We start from the raw sequence: 14,804 nt of genomic DNA, 5'->3' as shown, positions 1-14,804 counted from the left end.
TCACCTCCACCAGCTGGGCTCCGGGGATCCTTCCGCCTCAGCCTTCCAAGTAGCTGGAACTACAGGCGCGCGCTACCATGCTCAGATAATTTTTGATTTATTGTAGAGATGAGGTCTTGCCAAGTTGCCCAGGCGGGTCTCGAACCTGCGGGCTCAGGCAGTCCACTCACCTCAGCCTCCCAAGGCGTCAGTCTTTCTTTTTTAAATATTTATTTATTTTTAAAATTTTTTGAATCAGAATTTCACTCTGTTGCCCAGGCTGGAGGGCAGAGGCATGCTCACAGCCACCGCGGCCTTGATCCACTGGGCTCAGGTGCTCCTTCCGCCTCAGCCTTCTAAGCAGCTGAAACTACAAGCACGCACCACCATGCCCGGCTAATGTTTCAATTTATTGTAGAGATGAGGTCTCACCATATTGCCCAGGCTGGACTCAAACCTGTGGGCTCAGGCAGTCCTCTCACGTCTGCCTTCCAGAGTGCTGCAATTGCAGGTGTGAGCTACTGCACCTGGCTTGATTATTCTTTTTAAAAAATATTTAAATCCATAATCAATTGAATCCACAGATGTGGATCCTATGGGTATGGAGGACTGACTCTACTGTAGCTGAGGAGAGGCAGTGTGTGTATTAACTGGCAGACAAAAATAGGTTTCCATGAAGATAAGACATTGCTGTTTATATATTGTCATCATGTTTGCAGTTCAGTTTTAGTTTATAAAGAGTTAAGTTTGTTCATGTTACGAGGAAGCAGGTTTTTGATGTTACTTAAAATGACAGCTTAACCACAGTTCAAAATGAGGTGGTATCTTCTGGTGTTTTCGTCTAAATGAACTGTTCAAAAGTGTTTCTCAGTATTCTCTGCTTTTGCACTTTCTTGTTGGTAATCCATGGTTTTATCTAGTCACGTATCACTTGTGACAGTGAAACTAGGTTGCAGTCAACCACACTGATTTAGTCGTAACATTACTCTGTTACGATCGAGTAGGATGATTTTTTGATAAACAGGAAGCCGATTCAAGAAGAAATATCTTTGGAAGGATTGGACAGTTAGAAGTACACTCGCTCTCCATTTCTACATTCATTTCATCAGCAGCAGTCTGCATGCATTCCCTCCCATCTGCTGGCCCTGGAGCTTTCGGCTTTGTTTGATCGCCAGGCACACAGTACTGGGCACATGGGAGAAGCTTATTATGGTTGGTTGAATGATGAGGAGAAAACCTGCGAATTTACCTCCAACTTCTCACATGAAAACTAAAATGCATGCACTACTGTGTTCTGCAACCTTGAACAAATGTGACAACCTCAGAGTGGGGGGAGCCTTGCCTCAGGAGAAAATGCCTTTAGGATGTAGATTTCTCTTTATGTGTAGAGTCCAGGACAAGAGTTTTTGTCCACCTCTTGTTCCACGTTACAGTAGCTAACATTTGCATAGCACATGAATGGTTAATGAAATATTGAACATAGATCATTTCATTTAATTATCATATTAGCTTTGAGAAGTAGGTATTTACAGTCTTATTGTTTACATGAGGAAGCAGAGGCTCTGAGATATTAAGTAACATTTCTAGGTTGTCCAGCTACTTATTGCTGAAGTCGGGATTCAAATCTAGAGTTTACAGGTTGAACATTTCTAATATGAAAATTCAAAATCTGAGATGCTCCAGAGTCTGAAATGTTTGGAGCATTTACTTGATGCTCAAAGGACATGTTCATTGGAGCATTTCAGATTTTGGATTTTTGGATTAGGGATGCTCAACTAGTATGTAGTCTACAAATATTCTGATATCTGAAAAAATATGAAATCCAAAACACTTCTGGCCCCAAGCATTTCAAATAAGGGATTTTCAACCTGTAGTATGCCTTTTCACTCTATTTTACTGCTTTTGCCTATTTCCCTGCACTTTGGATGATATAGTGTGTCTCATTTTCCTATAATTGCATATTTTCTTAATAGTGTAAAAAGTGTTATATATTTTTAAGAAACAAAAATAATATAACCAACAGGGCAAGAAGGTTCATGCCTATAATCCTGGTGACTCCAGGGGCTGAGGTGGAAGGATCACTTGAGACCAGGAATTTGAGACCAATCTGGGCAACCTAGCAAGATCCCATCTCTGAAAAAATCAAGAAAACTTAGCCAGGCATGATGGGTTGCACCTATTGTCCCAGCTACTCAGGAGGCTAAGAAGTGAGGATTTCTTGAGCCCAGGAGTTCAAGGCTGCAGTGAGCCATAATCACACCACTGCACACCAGCTTGGGTGACACAGCGAGACCCAGGCTCTAAAACAATTAAGAAAAAACAACAGCCATCATTCAGAAAGTTAATGAAAAGAAAATATTCACCTATAATGCTATCACCTTAATAAACCAGTATTGTAATGAATATCCTTCCAATGTTTTTCCTAGTAATATTTTATATAGTAATGAGTATATATACAATTGAGAACTCATTTATAGCAACATTTCCTTTTTTGATATATAGTCTTCTAATGAAGTTTCTGGACTTCATAATGCAGAATTTTTCTTTATTTTTTAAATTGTATACATCTCTGTATGAATTGCATGTGTTTATGTACTATATTTAAATTGTATATATTTACATTCAAAACAATCTGATGTTTTGCGGCACATAGATATTGTAGATTGTTTACATCTAGCAAATTCACGTATGCATTACCTCACATAGTTATCATTTTTGCAGTGAGAACACTTAACATCCACTCTCTTAGCACTGCTCAAGATAACAATATAGTCTTACTAACTATAGTCACCATGTTGTATGATAGATCTCTTGAACTTAGTCCTCCTATTTAACTGAAGCTTACGTCCTTTGGCCAACATTTCCCCAACTTCAGCCCCTACTAACCCTCATCTTACTCTCTAGTTCTAGGAGATCAACTTTTTTAGTTTCATATGAGTGAGATCATGAAATATTTGCCTTCTGTGTCTGGCTTATTTCCCTTAACATAATATCCTCCAGGTTTACCCATGTTGTCGTAAATGGCAAGATTTCCTTTTTTAATGCTCAGGAGTATGAGGGGACACACACACACCCACAAAGAAATTATTTTTTGAAGGGCAAACCCCTTGTAGTACAGACTTCCCGGCTAACTAAGTGTTCTAGGAACCCATCGACATCAGTGTACCAGCTAGCACTGTTGTGAGAGACTGCATTTGGCTTCAGTGAATTTTTTTTGGAGATTCTTTCAACACGCTTTCATGATGGGTGATTTATGACTGCACCTGTCAGCAGTTTTTGACCAAAAATGGTGTGACTCCCATGCCCCACCCACCCTATTCACCCGATCTCACCCCAAGCAAGTTTATTTTGTTTCTCTGGTTGGAAAAAAGTCCTCAGAGGGAAATGTTTTACCAAAGAGTGAAACAAAAAGTGGTAGAAGCACTAAAAGACATCAAAATTGATGAGTTCAAAAACTGGAAAGCAGTGGAAAAGCATCTTGGTAGGCGTATTGCATCAAAAGAAGAGTACTTTGAAGCTGACAAGTTGAAACATGGAAGAATAAATGCACTTTTAAAAAAAATAAGTAAATTCTGTTTTTTGGGTCCCCCGCCTCACATTCCATTGTGTATATATATATATAATACCATGTTTTCTTTGTCTGTTCATCCACTGATGGACGCAGGTTGATTTCATATCTTAGCTATTGTGAAGAATACTGCAGTGAACGTGAGAATGCAGATATCTCTTTGACATACTGATTTTATTTTCTTTGGATATATACCCAGCAGTTGGATTGCTGAATCATATGGTAGTTCTATTTTTAATTTTTCAAGGAACCTCCATAGTGTTTTCCACAGTGGCCAGACTAATTTACATTCCCACCAACAGTGAGCAAGGGCTTCCTTTTCTCTACATCCTCACCAACACTGACGTTCTGTCGTTTTTTATAATGACCCTTCTAACAAGTGTGAAATAATATCTCATTGTTTTAATTTGCATTTCCCTTATGATTAGCAATGTTGAGCATTGTTTCATGTTTACTGGCCACGTGTATGTCTGCTTTTGAGAGAATGTCTGTTTGTGTCCTCTGACTACTTTTTAATCAGATTGTTTTCTTGCTATTGAGTTGAGCCTCTTATGTATTTTGGATACTAACCTCTTATCAGATGTATAGTTTGCACGTATTTTCTCCCATTCTGTAAGTTGTCTCTTTGCTCTGTTGATTGCTTCTTTTTCTGTGCTGAGTCTTGTTAGTTTGATCTAATCCCATTTGTTTGTTTTTGCTTTTGTTGCCTGTGCCTTTGGGGTCATATCCAAAAAATCATTGCCTAGTTCCATGTCATGGAACTTTTCAAATATGTTTTGTTCTTGCCGTTTCATAATTTGGGGTTTTAGACTTAAGCCGTTAATCCGTTTTGAGTTTTTTTTTTTTAATACACTGTAAGATAAGGGTTTAATTTCATTCTTCTGCATGTGAATATTCAGTTTTTCCTATACCATTTATTGAAAAGACTTGTACTTTGTTAATATTCTGTTTGGTGGATGTTACTGGAGATTGATTGTGTTCAGATGGGGACTATTATAATTAACACCATCATGAATTTGTATATTTAGAGACAGTGGGACAAGAAGAACATGGAGTGTTGGAATGAGAAAGGCCAGGTTTTAAATCCCCATTGCACCACTTAACTACTGTTCATCTTTGGGAAAATTACTTATTTTCTTGGCGATGATGTTTTCTCATCTGTAATATGGTGATAGTAGTACCTAATTCAAAATGTGTTATGAGGACTAAGAGCATTGATACGGAAAACCTACTTTAATCCATTTGAGTATTCAGAACAAGGCAGTTGTTATTTGCCTGGTCAGCTTTTTTTTTTTCTATTTTGGAATATTTTATTAGGATAAATTTTTAGAAGAATGGTGATTGGGCCAAAAGCTGTAAACATTCTTATCTTCCTTAAAAGATGGTTTATCTAATTCTCTTTTAAATGGTTGAGCCAATTTGCATTGTCACCAACATTTTATGAGAGGAAGTTTTATCACATTGCTATCACTGTGGTATATTTTGGTTTCAGAATATTTTTAAAGTTTGATTGGAGAAAAATGGAACTTTTAGTTTGTACCTCTGATTACTAGGTCGAATACTTTATTTCATGTTTACCTATACTTCCAGAATTACATATTTAATGTTTTGTTGAAGATTTTAAAAGTTACATGAGTAAAGGTATACATTTTAACCCCAGTATGTATGTGTTAGGATGTCAGTGATCTCCACGCAGCACACAGAAATATGTAGCTTTGCATGAATCCTTGAATAGATGTGGGTTTTTATAAATAAGCCATTTTCTGTCCTGTTGTTAACATTATGCAACATTGTTAGGGATATTTTCAAATACTTGGTGTTATCCTTGGAATAAAAATTTAAATTTAAAAACAGGAAGAGAAAAAAATAGTGACTATTTGACTATATTATATAAAAGACCCAGGCAAAGTAAGTGGAAGCTGGAAGCTCTGGGCCAAGCATGAGTCAGGTTGTGGGTCAGTAGGGAGTCTCATCTGCTTTAGACCTTGAGCTTCATTACGAAAATTGCCTGTGTTCTCTCTTGTTGGTGAGAGGAGTGCTGCATACAAACAGCTGTAAGAGCCCAGCAAGAAGGAGAGGGACATTTCTCATGTCTTGTTTGGCTGTTGTTCTCCTTGTTCTCTTATCTGTGGTTCTCAGGTAATAACTTTCCGCCGCTGAATAACTATTGAGCTGTATCTCTGAGGATTTATTTTTTAGGCACTTTGGATTTCTTGCTGTTGACTTTTAGCAAGGTATGGCTCTCTGTCAGAATCGGCCATACTTGAAACTTCCGATTCTAGGAACTGAATTTCAATGAAACAAAAAGGAGGCAAGCACCAACATATACTGTTTGTATTATTTAAGTGGTGTTGTCATCTTGATATTGTGATGGTTGAGTGACACAGACTATGGATGAAAAGAAATAAAAGTAATAATCCAGATATGTATCTTACACAAGTAAAGGGATCAGTTAATTGAGAATCATGCCACTATTGCTATTATTAGACCCTTAGTACTTCTTCATCTTAAAATATAGTAAAGAGAAATTGCTATACTTTACCTATAGCTTGGTATCTTTTATTCCACTTCAGAAATTAAAACAGCTCTGGGATAGAATATAGAAGCTGTTTAATACCAATTGCAAATTGAGAAAGCTCATTAAGTATGACTAGTGTGGCAAGTTATTTAACTGAGTAAGAATTGTTTTGATATGTACATTCATATTTATTCTCAGAAGGGCTGAGGGAACCCTAAGGGATCAATGCTCATTTTATCAAAAAATTAAATATAAGCTTGAGGTGGCTACTTCTGTTTGACTAAATCTGCTTAGATAATTCTTTTCCAGGCCTGTCATCCCAGCAGTTTGGTAGATCAAGGTGAGTGGATTGCCTGAGCTTGTGGGTTTGAGGCCAGCCCGGGCAACTTGGCGAGACCTCATCTCTACAATAAATTTTAAAAAATAATAATAATTCTCTTCCTGTTATAGAGATTGGTTTAGAAAGAAATTATCTGGCAATAATTATTCATTAGTGACTTAATATTTCTTAAGCCCCTCCTATATCTTCCCCAGTTTACATAAGTACAATGTGTGTGTGTGTGCGCATGCTCACACTGGCACACACACACATACATATATGATATTTAATAGAACTAAGCAGCTAAACTGTGTACAAAAGAAACTACAACAAAGCTGGAGGGGAGATGGTGAGTCTTACTCCCAGACGCTTCCCACAGATCTGAACACATGCATTTGGCATGCTAGGCCTCACCTGCTTGGGGAGATGAATGCATGTTGCTTGCTGCTTTCATCCCCATAGAATTGTCTGGTTATACTAAAAGGCTTGGTTAAATAGCATTTTACACATTTTGAATTCAGCCCTTTATTTGTGATATGTTTTGACATTTAGCAGAAAAAGTAGCTTCAAGAAATGAAAAAAAATCATTTTGATTTGTTTTGGAATTATTTTCCTGATTGTCAAAGTAATCTATGTTGAAAAGTGTAAAAGAGGAGAGAAAAATCACTTATCTTCCTGCTATCTGGGTCATTATAAGATAGTATATATAGCCTGGTGCAGTGGCTCACACCTGTAATCCCAGCACTTTGGGAGGCCAAGGCAAGAGGATTGCTTGAGCCTAGGAGTTTGAGGCCAGCCTAGGCAACATAGTGAGACCTCGTCTCTACAAAAAATTAAAAAATTTTTTAAAATTAAATTTTAAAGAAGATAGTATATATAGTCATGAGAGATACCTTTGGTCATCTTTTCGCTCCCCCTCAAAGACTAAATGTTTATGGAATCGTTTCCAGTTTTAAATGTGTGGTATTAAAGAAAGATCCTGAATGGCCATCAATCAGTGCCAATATGGACCTCCCATTTCCACCGCTGTCATTTTTATTCTAATCGTTTTGTTTCCATTTGCTAGTTTGAGTTCTGTTTGTTATCTGCTAAGGTAATCAATGCTACCCTGTCCAATTATATATTCTGACTTTGTGCTGCCTGTAAGAACTGGTAATATCATGGTCTCATACCATTTCACAATGGATATGAAGTCTGTCCAATGATTCAGGGTATGGAAAAAAGTCCATAGGTCTTCATTTCTTGTGATATTTAAACAAAATGTTATGAAATTCTTTCTTTCTCTATTACAGATTGGTTGTGATCGTAGCCAAAACCTCGTGGACATTTGTCGAGAGAGGCGGTTTCAGACCTTCGTCTGTGACGCGTTGGCAGTGCCGGTCCGCAGTGGGTCTTGTGATGCCTGCCTCTCCATTGCTGTTATTCACCATTTTGCCACAGCCGTAAGTATTGTCTTCACTCTCAAGGAACTTTTAGCTAAGCTGGCAGGAAAAGTTGATGAATTTTACTGATTTTGGACCCTGTTTTAGCATCTCATTTCTTTCCATTCTCTTTCTTGTCACACAATCTGCTCTCTTTGTACAAGAGCATCTGGAATCAAGATGGGCTCCATGGAAGTCATGTTTACATAAACAGAGACTGGATGGGACTCTGGGCTTTTACTGCTGTGTGCTTTTGCCAGTTGTCTATCCCAAGTCTTCCTCGCTTCTAAATGGCTTTCTTCAAACCCACAGTGTCACAGAGTTTTAGCTGGAAGAGACATTTAGATCATGAGCTCTAGCCTCTTGTATGTGCTGTCTCCCCTGATTCTGAGTCTCTTCTCTGTTTCTCTGTCTTTCCCTTCTCAAACCACACTCTCATCCTTGACGTGTATCACTTCCTTCCCATTCTGTTTTTCCTGCTTCCCCATTGTTTTTTCATAACTCTGTCTTATTTAATTGGTATGTTAACTCTTTGAACATGTTCTTAATTTTAAAAGAAGTTAATTTAATACTTTTATATTTTCTTTAGAGAAAAGAAGAGCATTTGTTTTTCTTAGGAGTCAACATGTGCTCCCCCGATTCAAGCAAAAACTGCAGAGCTCACGTTGTGGGTCACCAGCAGTTTGAGTAGACGTTATGACCTTAAGTCAACCTTAGGAGACTGGCAATCTCTTTATTCTGTCTTCATTTTAAGAAAGATATTTTTGCTAGGTATTACATTCTAGATTGACAATGTTTTCTGGAGTTTCCATCCTTTCTTATCTCTGTGCTTCAGTCTGGGTAATTTATTCTGATCTGAATTCTAGTTTAATAATGATCTGTGCAGATGTGTCTAATTTGCTATTAAATTTGTCTATTGTTTTTTCTGTTCTGGAATTTCTGTCTGACTTAATACATTTTGTCTTTACTGAAATTCTCTATCTTTTCCTCTAGTTTTCCGAATATATTAACCATAGTTATTTTAAAGGCTTTGTCTGGGGATTTATTTCTATGGATTTTTTTTCCCTCTGTTTTCAGTCATTTGGTCATGATTCTATTTAGCATGCTTCATAATATCTTATTGGATGCTGGCTTTGTGTTACAAGGTTTGGATGCTTCTGTCTTTCTCCAGAGAGAGCTGTATTTTCCAAGGGCAAGTAGATGAAGTATGAGCAGATCACCTTAATTCCATAGAGAACGGGTTTTATACTTCATTGGGAATGACTGACATCTATTTTATTTTTGTCCCCACTTCTGGGATGTGGCCCTTCTGGGTCTCAAGTGAAAGCTGCCTATTCTTATTATTTCAGCCTTTATGGTTATTTTTGGTAAGAGAATTTTTGGGGAGATCTTAAATTCCAGTGTCTGTCTCCCCAGCAGTTTGGCTACTAACATCTCTGTTTACCTTTTTAACTTCCCAGCAGCTACTCTGCTGAGTTTCTTGGAATTTCACCCGATGTACATGCAGGTTAGAATTGGCAAATGCTTCCAGGGGAATTTGCTTGTAGACATTTGGAATCCCTTCCCTGCGCTTCCTCCATTAGCCGTGATTCTGTCCTCCAGTTCCTAGTGCTTTGACCTGCTGGCACTTCAAGCTCTTTCCCCTCAGGCCAGGATGACTTTGGCTTTGTCCTCATCTTCTTGTCTCCTACATTGTGAATTAGCAAATGATCTCAGGGAAAAGCAGGGGTGAGCGTAGAGCTCACCTGGGTTTGCTTCCCTTCTCTCAGGGCTGATCCCCTTCAAGCCCTGCCTGCAGTGTTGTGCTCCAGTTCTTTTAAGCAGCAGTTTTATGTATTCCATTCAGCCTTTAAGGTTAATTTTTTGGCAGAATTAATACAAACAATTTCATTGAGGTTATCAGTAAAAGTCTCCATCATACAGTGTACACAGTTCCTTTATACAAGCATTGTGTAAGTGCAGTGGTTAACCTAAAAGGGCTTCACATGACTGCTCTAACCCTCTAAGAAGTTGTCCGTTGTTTCATGGATCCAGCCTGCTGATTAAGGAAAAAGGCACAAGGAAGGTGAGCAGAATTAAAAATCTCCTTTCCCTACTTCCTCAAAACTTTTTTCTGAATCACATAACAAAAGACCCTTTTCTTTCTTTTTTGTTTTATAGAAAACCTTTTGTTAGAGTTTCTTGCTGTTCATCCTAATAGAAAACAGTCCTACAGTCGGTTATATTTTTCCATTTCCTCTGTATCTCCTCTGGGTTGATAATGGAATTGTAGTGTTTTGTGTTTTTGTTTTTTTTTAAATTAGGAACGTAGAGTGGCAGCTCTCCAAGAACTTGTTCGACTCCTGAGACCTGGTGGGAAGGCCCTCATTTATGTCTGGGCAATGGAACAAGAGTATAAGAAGCAGAAGTCCAAGTACCTTAGAGGAAACAAGATTGGCCAAGGAAAGAAAGTGGAGATAAACAGTGATACCCCAGCGCAAGGGTTGCTTGTGGAGCAAATGCTTGACATTGGTCATGAAAACTCAGTAGATTCTGTCCCCTCCATTAATGACTTTCAGGAGGGAGGATGTCATTCAAGGAAAGTTATCACTGCCAAGCTGCCTATTCATACGAACAGGACTTCTTTTTATTCTCAAGATGTACTGGTTCCCTGGCACCTTAGGGGAAACCCTGATAAAGACAAACCTGTTGAGCCCTTTGGCCCAGTAGGATCCCATGACCCAAGGCCTGTGTTTCATCGTTACTACCATGTATTCTGTGAGGGAGAACTGGAAACAGCCTGCCAGACTCTGAGTGATGTCACCATTCTGCAAAGCTACTATGATCAGGGAAATTGGTGTGTAATTCTTCAAAAGGTCTGATTATTTATGTGAATATATCATATATAGCGAAAGAAGCGCTTACTTTTTTTTTTTTTTAGAAAAAAGGAGACTAAATTAGTTATCCTTTTAATAAAAAGAAAACTTGTGGGATGATACCAAAGGAGAACTCCTGAGAAGCCCCTCTGGAAATAAGAGAATCATTAGGAAACATTCCATCTGCTACCATTGGCTGACTTCATAGATGAAGCTCCTTCTACATCCCTGCTAGTGATGGCTTCTAAAATTGATTGAAGTAGTTTGTGCAGTATTTACAATCCCTAGGTAAGAGTCCAGCACTTTGAAGATAACCTTTTGTTATAAAATGTTACTAAATGTGCTAAATCATGAGGATCTTGGTGAAGTAATTATAAAACATTTTAATAAAGAAAATATTCTTGGTCAATAGAAAATTGAAGTTTTATCTGTGACTGCTGGCTCTGTAAAATTATAGACAATAACGACTGTTCCTCACGCCTCACTAGCACAGGGCTGGACACATAATGGGTGCTCAATAGCATCTTGTCGGTCAGATAATACCCAGAAGCTAGTAGGAACCTCCTTCAACATATATTTTTTGAACCCCTACCATATACCAGTTACTGTTTTAAGTACTGGGAATAGAGCAATGGATAAGAAAAAACAAAGCCCTTGCCCTCAAAGAGCTTACATTCTAGAAGGCAAGACAGAAAACAAGCAATAAATAAATAGATACTATGTGTCAGATAGTGATAAATGCCATGAAAAAATAAAGCAGAAGGGGTGATTACACCTGGGAGCAAAAGATTATTTTTGAATGACTGAAATAACTACTAATCCTGACTGTAACTTATTATCAAGAGTTAATTAGTATTCCTAATTCTCTGATATAGGCACTAAAGACAACCCAAATATACTCCTTTAACTCCTTTATTTAAATAGCAAAGGTTAGCATGTGGTCAGGCAGACATAACTATGCCCATATGACCAATGCTATGGTGTCATTATTGGTTATTTGTTTACTCATAGTTTGTTCCAGTAGAGGTATAATCAGGGGTTATTTAAAAAATCTATACACTATTGCATAGTAACCCAGTTAACTTACCACTTAGGTCAGGTTTCCAGTGGGAACAAAGGTAGAAAGCTAACTGTAGGTCAAATGTCATGCAAAGGGGAAGGCTTTTTTTTTTTGAAGAAAATTTGTTTCGATGCATTACTTTGGCTGTAGTAATGCTTAAGACTATTTTTAAAATTGCCTCTGGTAGTGATGGCTGCCTATATAATTACATACCTTTGTTATTAATGTTAGTGACATTTGATCTTCAAGCATCAAGCTTTTAGAATCCTGTAGTGGTCAATAATAGGTCTTAGATGAGATAATGATTATTTTTGTCATGGAATTTCAGTATAAGATCCAGATGTTCTCTTCCTTCTGGATGAGTTTATAAGGTCCATGATATGAAAAGAAGAATATAGGGCTAAAAATAGTTTTATTTTGGATACAAATTCTGTGGATTTACATCAAAATTTGAAGTTCAAGTTATGCTAATACATTTTAAAATCCAAGTCAAATAGATGATTTTATAGGAGGATGAAAATACCAAAATTGAGTCAAGAAGAAAGAAAAACTGAAAGATATTGAAATATAGCAGAGAAATTTAGAACTTGACTCTAGAACCTGATGTCCTACAAATTGAATTCTAGCCATGCCATTTATTAGCTCTGAGATTTTGGGAAAATTTCCTAACTTTCCTATCCTTCAGTTTTTTTGGCTGTAAAATTGGTTTCGTTGCTAGGAAAATTCATTAAAATAATACTTATATGGAATACAAATACTCTTGTATAAGAACATAGTATACATTTGGGAAATGTTCATTATTATTATTCCCAAAAAAGGCCCAGAGGAGTTTTAGGTATTGATCGATGCCAACTCTAATTTGTTAATTGTATAATAAGAATCTGTGTTCTTACTGATTTTCTTTTTTCTGTCTGCATTTTTATATCAGTTGAGACAGATATGTTGAAATCTCTCACTATGATTATGGATTTCTCTATTTTTTCCCTTGTAGGTCTGTCCATAGTAATAGTGCAAATATGGAAAAGATCCAAATGTCCCTCACAGTAGAGTGAGTAAATTATAGTCAATTCATATAATATGTTACTACACAAGCAATTAACGAAACAGTACTTTAAGCTGCAATATAAATAATCTGAGAAACAGAATGCTGAGTAACAGAAGCCATACACAATATAATACCATGTGATTTCTGCAGAGTTTAGGCGTCCCCAAGACCACCCTCACTTCTGCCACCAACTACAAAGTTTGGTATCCCCGAGAACACTCACACTTCTGATGCCAACTGCAAGTTCAGGGGTTTCTAAGACTACCCTGAGGTTTGGTAATTTGCTAGAACTCACTGGACATGTTATACTTATGGTTGTAGTTTATTATAGTGAAAGGATACAAATGACAGTCAGGCCAGGGAAGAGGTGCAGGGGCAGAGTCCAGGAGAGTTCCACGCAGGGACCTTTCATTTGTCTTCTCCCAGCAGCATCGTGGACAGAAGTGAATTCTCCAAGCAACACATGGCGTGTTGCCAACCAGGGATGCTTACCTGAGCCTCGGTGTTCAGAGTTTTTATTGCTACTCATCACGCAGACGTGGTTGTCTATGCAGGTAGCTGACTTTTAGTCTCCATCCCCTCTGATATTGCCTGGCCCCAAGGTTTCCAGGTAAAGTGACCTGCTTATTAGGCAGGATATTCCAAGGGCTAGAGATCAACTCACAGGAACCCAGGGCAAAGGACAGACCTCTCTTTGGATATTAACTCTTTACTACACTACCTCCTTTAGGTAAAAGTTCAAAAACAGGTCAAATCAAGTATATTTTTATAAGGCTAAGTAATAGTAAGTTTTTACTTGGACAAATGAGTGGGCCTTCTGGGGTATTTACAGTGTTTCTTTCCCTGGGTGGTATTTAGAATGGGTGTTGGCTTTGTGATAATTCACTGTGGTGTACACTTATGATTTACATATTTTTATATGTATATTATCAACATTTAAAATAATTTGTAACAGAAAGTTATAAAATAACACAGTTAATTGTTTTAAATAGACTGGGCTCAGTGGCTCAGTCTGTAATTCCAGCACTTTGGGAGGCAAGGCCCGTGGATTCCCTGAGCCCGTGGGTTTGAGACCAGCCCCAGCCCTGGCAACTTGGCGAGACTTCGTCTCTACAATAAATCAAAAAATTTTCCGGGCGTGGTAGCACATGCCTGTTGTTCTGGCTACTTGGAAGACTGAGGCGGAAGGACTGCCGGAGCCCAGCCAGGTCGATGCTGGGGTGGCCGCGAGCATGCCACTGCTGCCTGGGTGACAGAGACTCCAACTAAAAAAAAAAAAGTTTTAAATATGTTTTTATATCAGCTTTTATGAGGTATAATTTGCATATAACATTAACCAATTTCAACCGTACAATTTGATAAGTTTTAGCAAATGTATGTGGTGATGTGATCGTTACCATACTCAAGGTAGAGAACATTTCCACCTTCTTCAAAAGTTTCTCTTTCCCCTTGTAGTCAACCCCCTCCTCTTCTGGCAAAGACTGGCCTGCTTTCTATTGCTATGTTTTTGCCTCTTCTAGAATATCAGATAAATGGAATAATGTACTCAGTAGACAATTATGCCTAGCTTGTTTCACTCTGGACAATGCTTTTGAGATTCATCCATATTCTTGCATATGTCCATAGTTCGCTCCTTTTTTATTGCTGAATAGTATTCTATTATGCAGATATGTCACAATTTATTCATTCACCAGTTTGATTGTTTCTAATTTAGAATGAATAGTTTTTAATTTTTTTTAATTTTTAATTTTAAAGATATGAGGTACAATTCAGGGTTAGGTATACAAATGTTCATTATGCAGTTACCCTTGTTGATGAGCTGTGCCCTCTACTCCCCTGGCAGTTTCCCAGTGCTGCCAATCTCTTTCTTACAGTATTATTATAGATGCTCAAGGCCCGCTTATGAGTGAGAACATGTGGTACTCACTTTTCTGTTTCTGTGATAGATAACTGAGTATAATAGACTCTACATCTATCCAAGTTGCTATGACATCCATATGTTTGTCCTTTTTTATGGCTGCATAATATTCCATTGTGTA

The 14,804-nt window shown here is 37.8% G+C and overlaps 1 protein-coding gene across 2 annotated transcripts in view; it reads left to right on the top strand.

Moving 5' to 3' along the window:
* Positions 1–11,071, top strand: part of ALKBH8 (alkB homolog 8, tRNA methyltransferase) — a 57,747-nt gene extending 46,676 nt beyond the window's left edge. For both annotated transcript variants that reach the window (XM_021710044.1, XM_021710043.1), the window contains 2 exons: positions 7,677–7,826; positions 10,109–11,071. In XM_021710044.1, coding sequence (XP_021565719.1) covers positions 7,677–7,826; positions 10,109–10,666 — 708 coding nt within the window. In that variant the 3' untranslated portion in view covers positions 10,667–11,071. The remainder of the gene's footprint in view (positions 1–7,676; positions 7,827–10,108) is intronic.
* The last annotated feature ends 3,733 nt before the right edge of the window (positions 11,072–14,804 follow it).

The sequence above is a fragment of the Carlito syrichta genome, unplaced genomic scaffold (assembly GCF_000164805.1).
Source record: "Carlito syrichta isolate Samal-C Ts95f unplaced genomic scaffold, Tarsius_syrichta-2.0.1 Scaffold287961, whole genome shotgun sequence".
NCBI lineage: Eukaryota > Metazoa > Chordata > Mammalia > Primates > Tarsiidae > Carlito > Carlito syrichta.
This window is presented reverse-complemented; position numbering and strand designations above follow the sequence as displayed.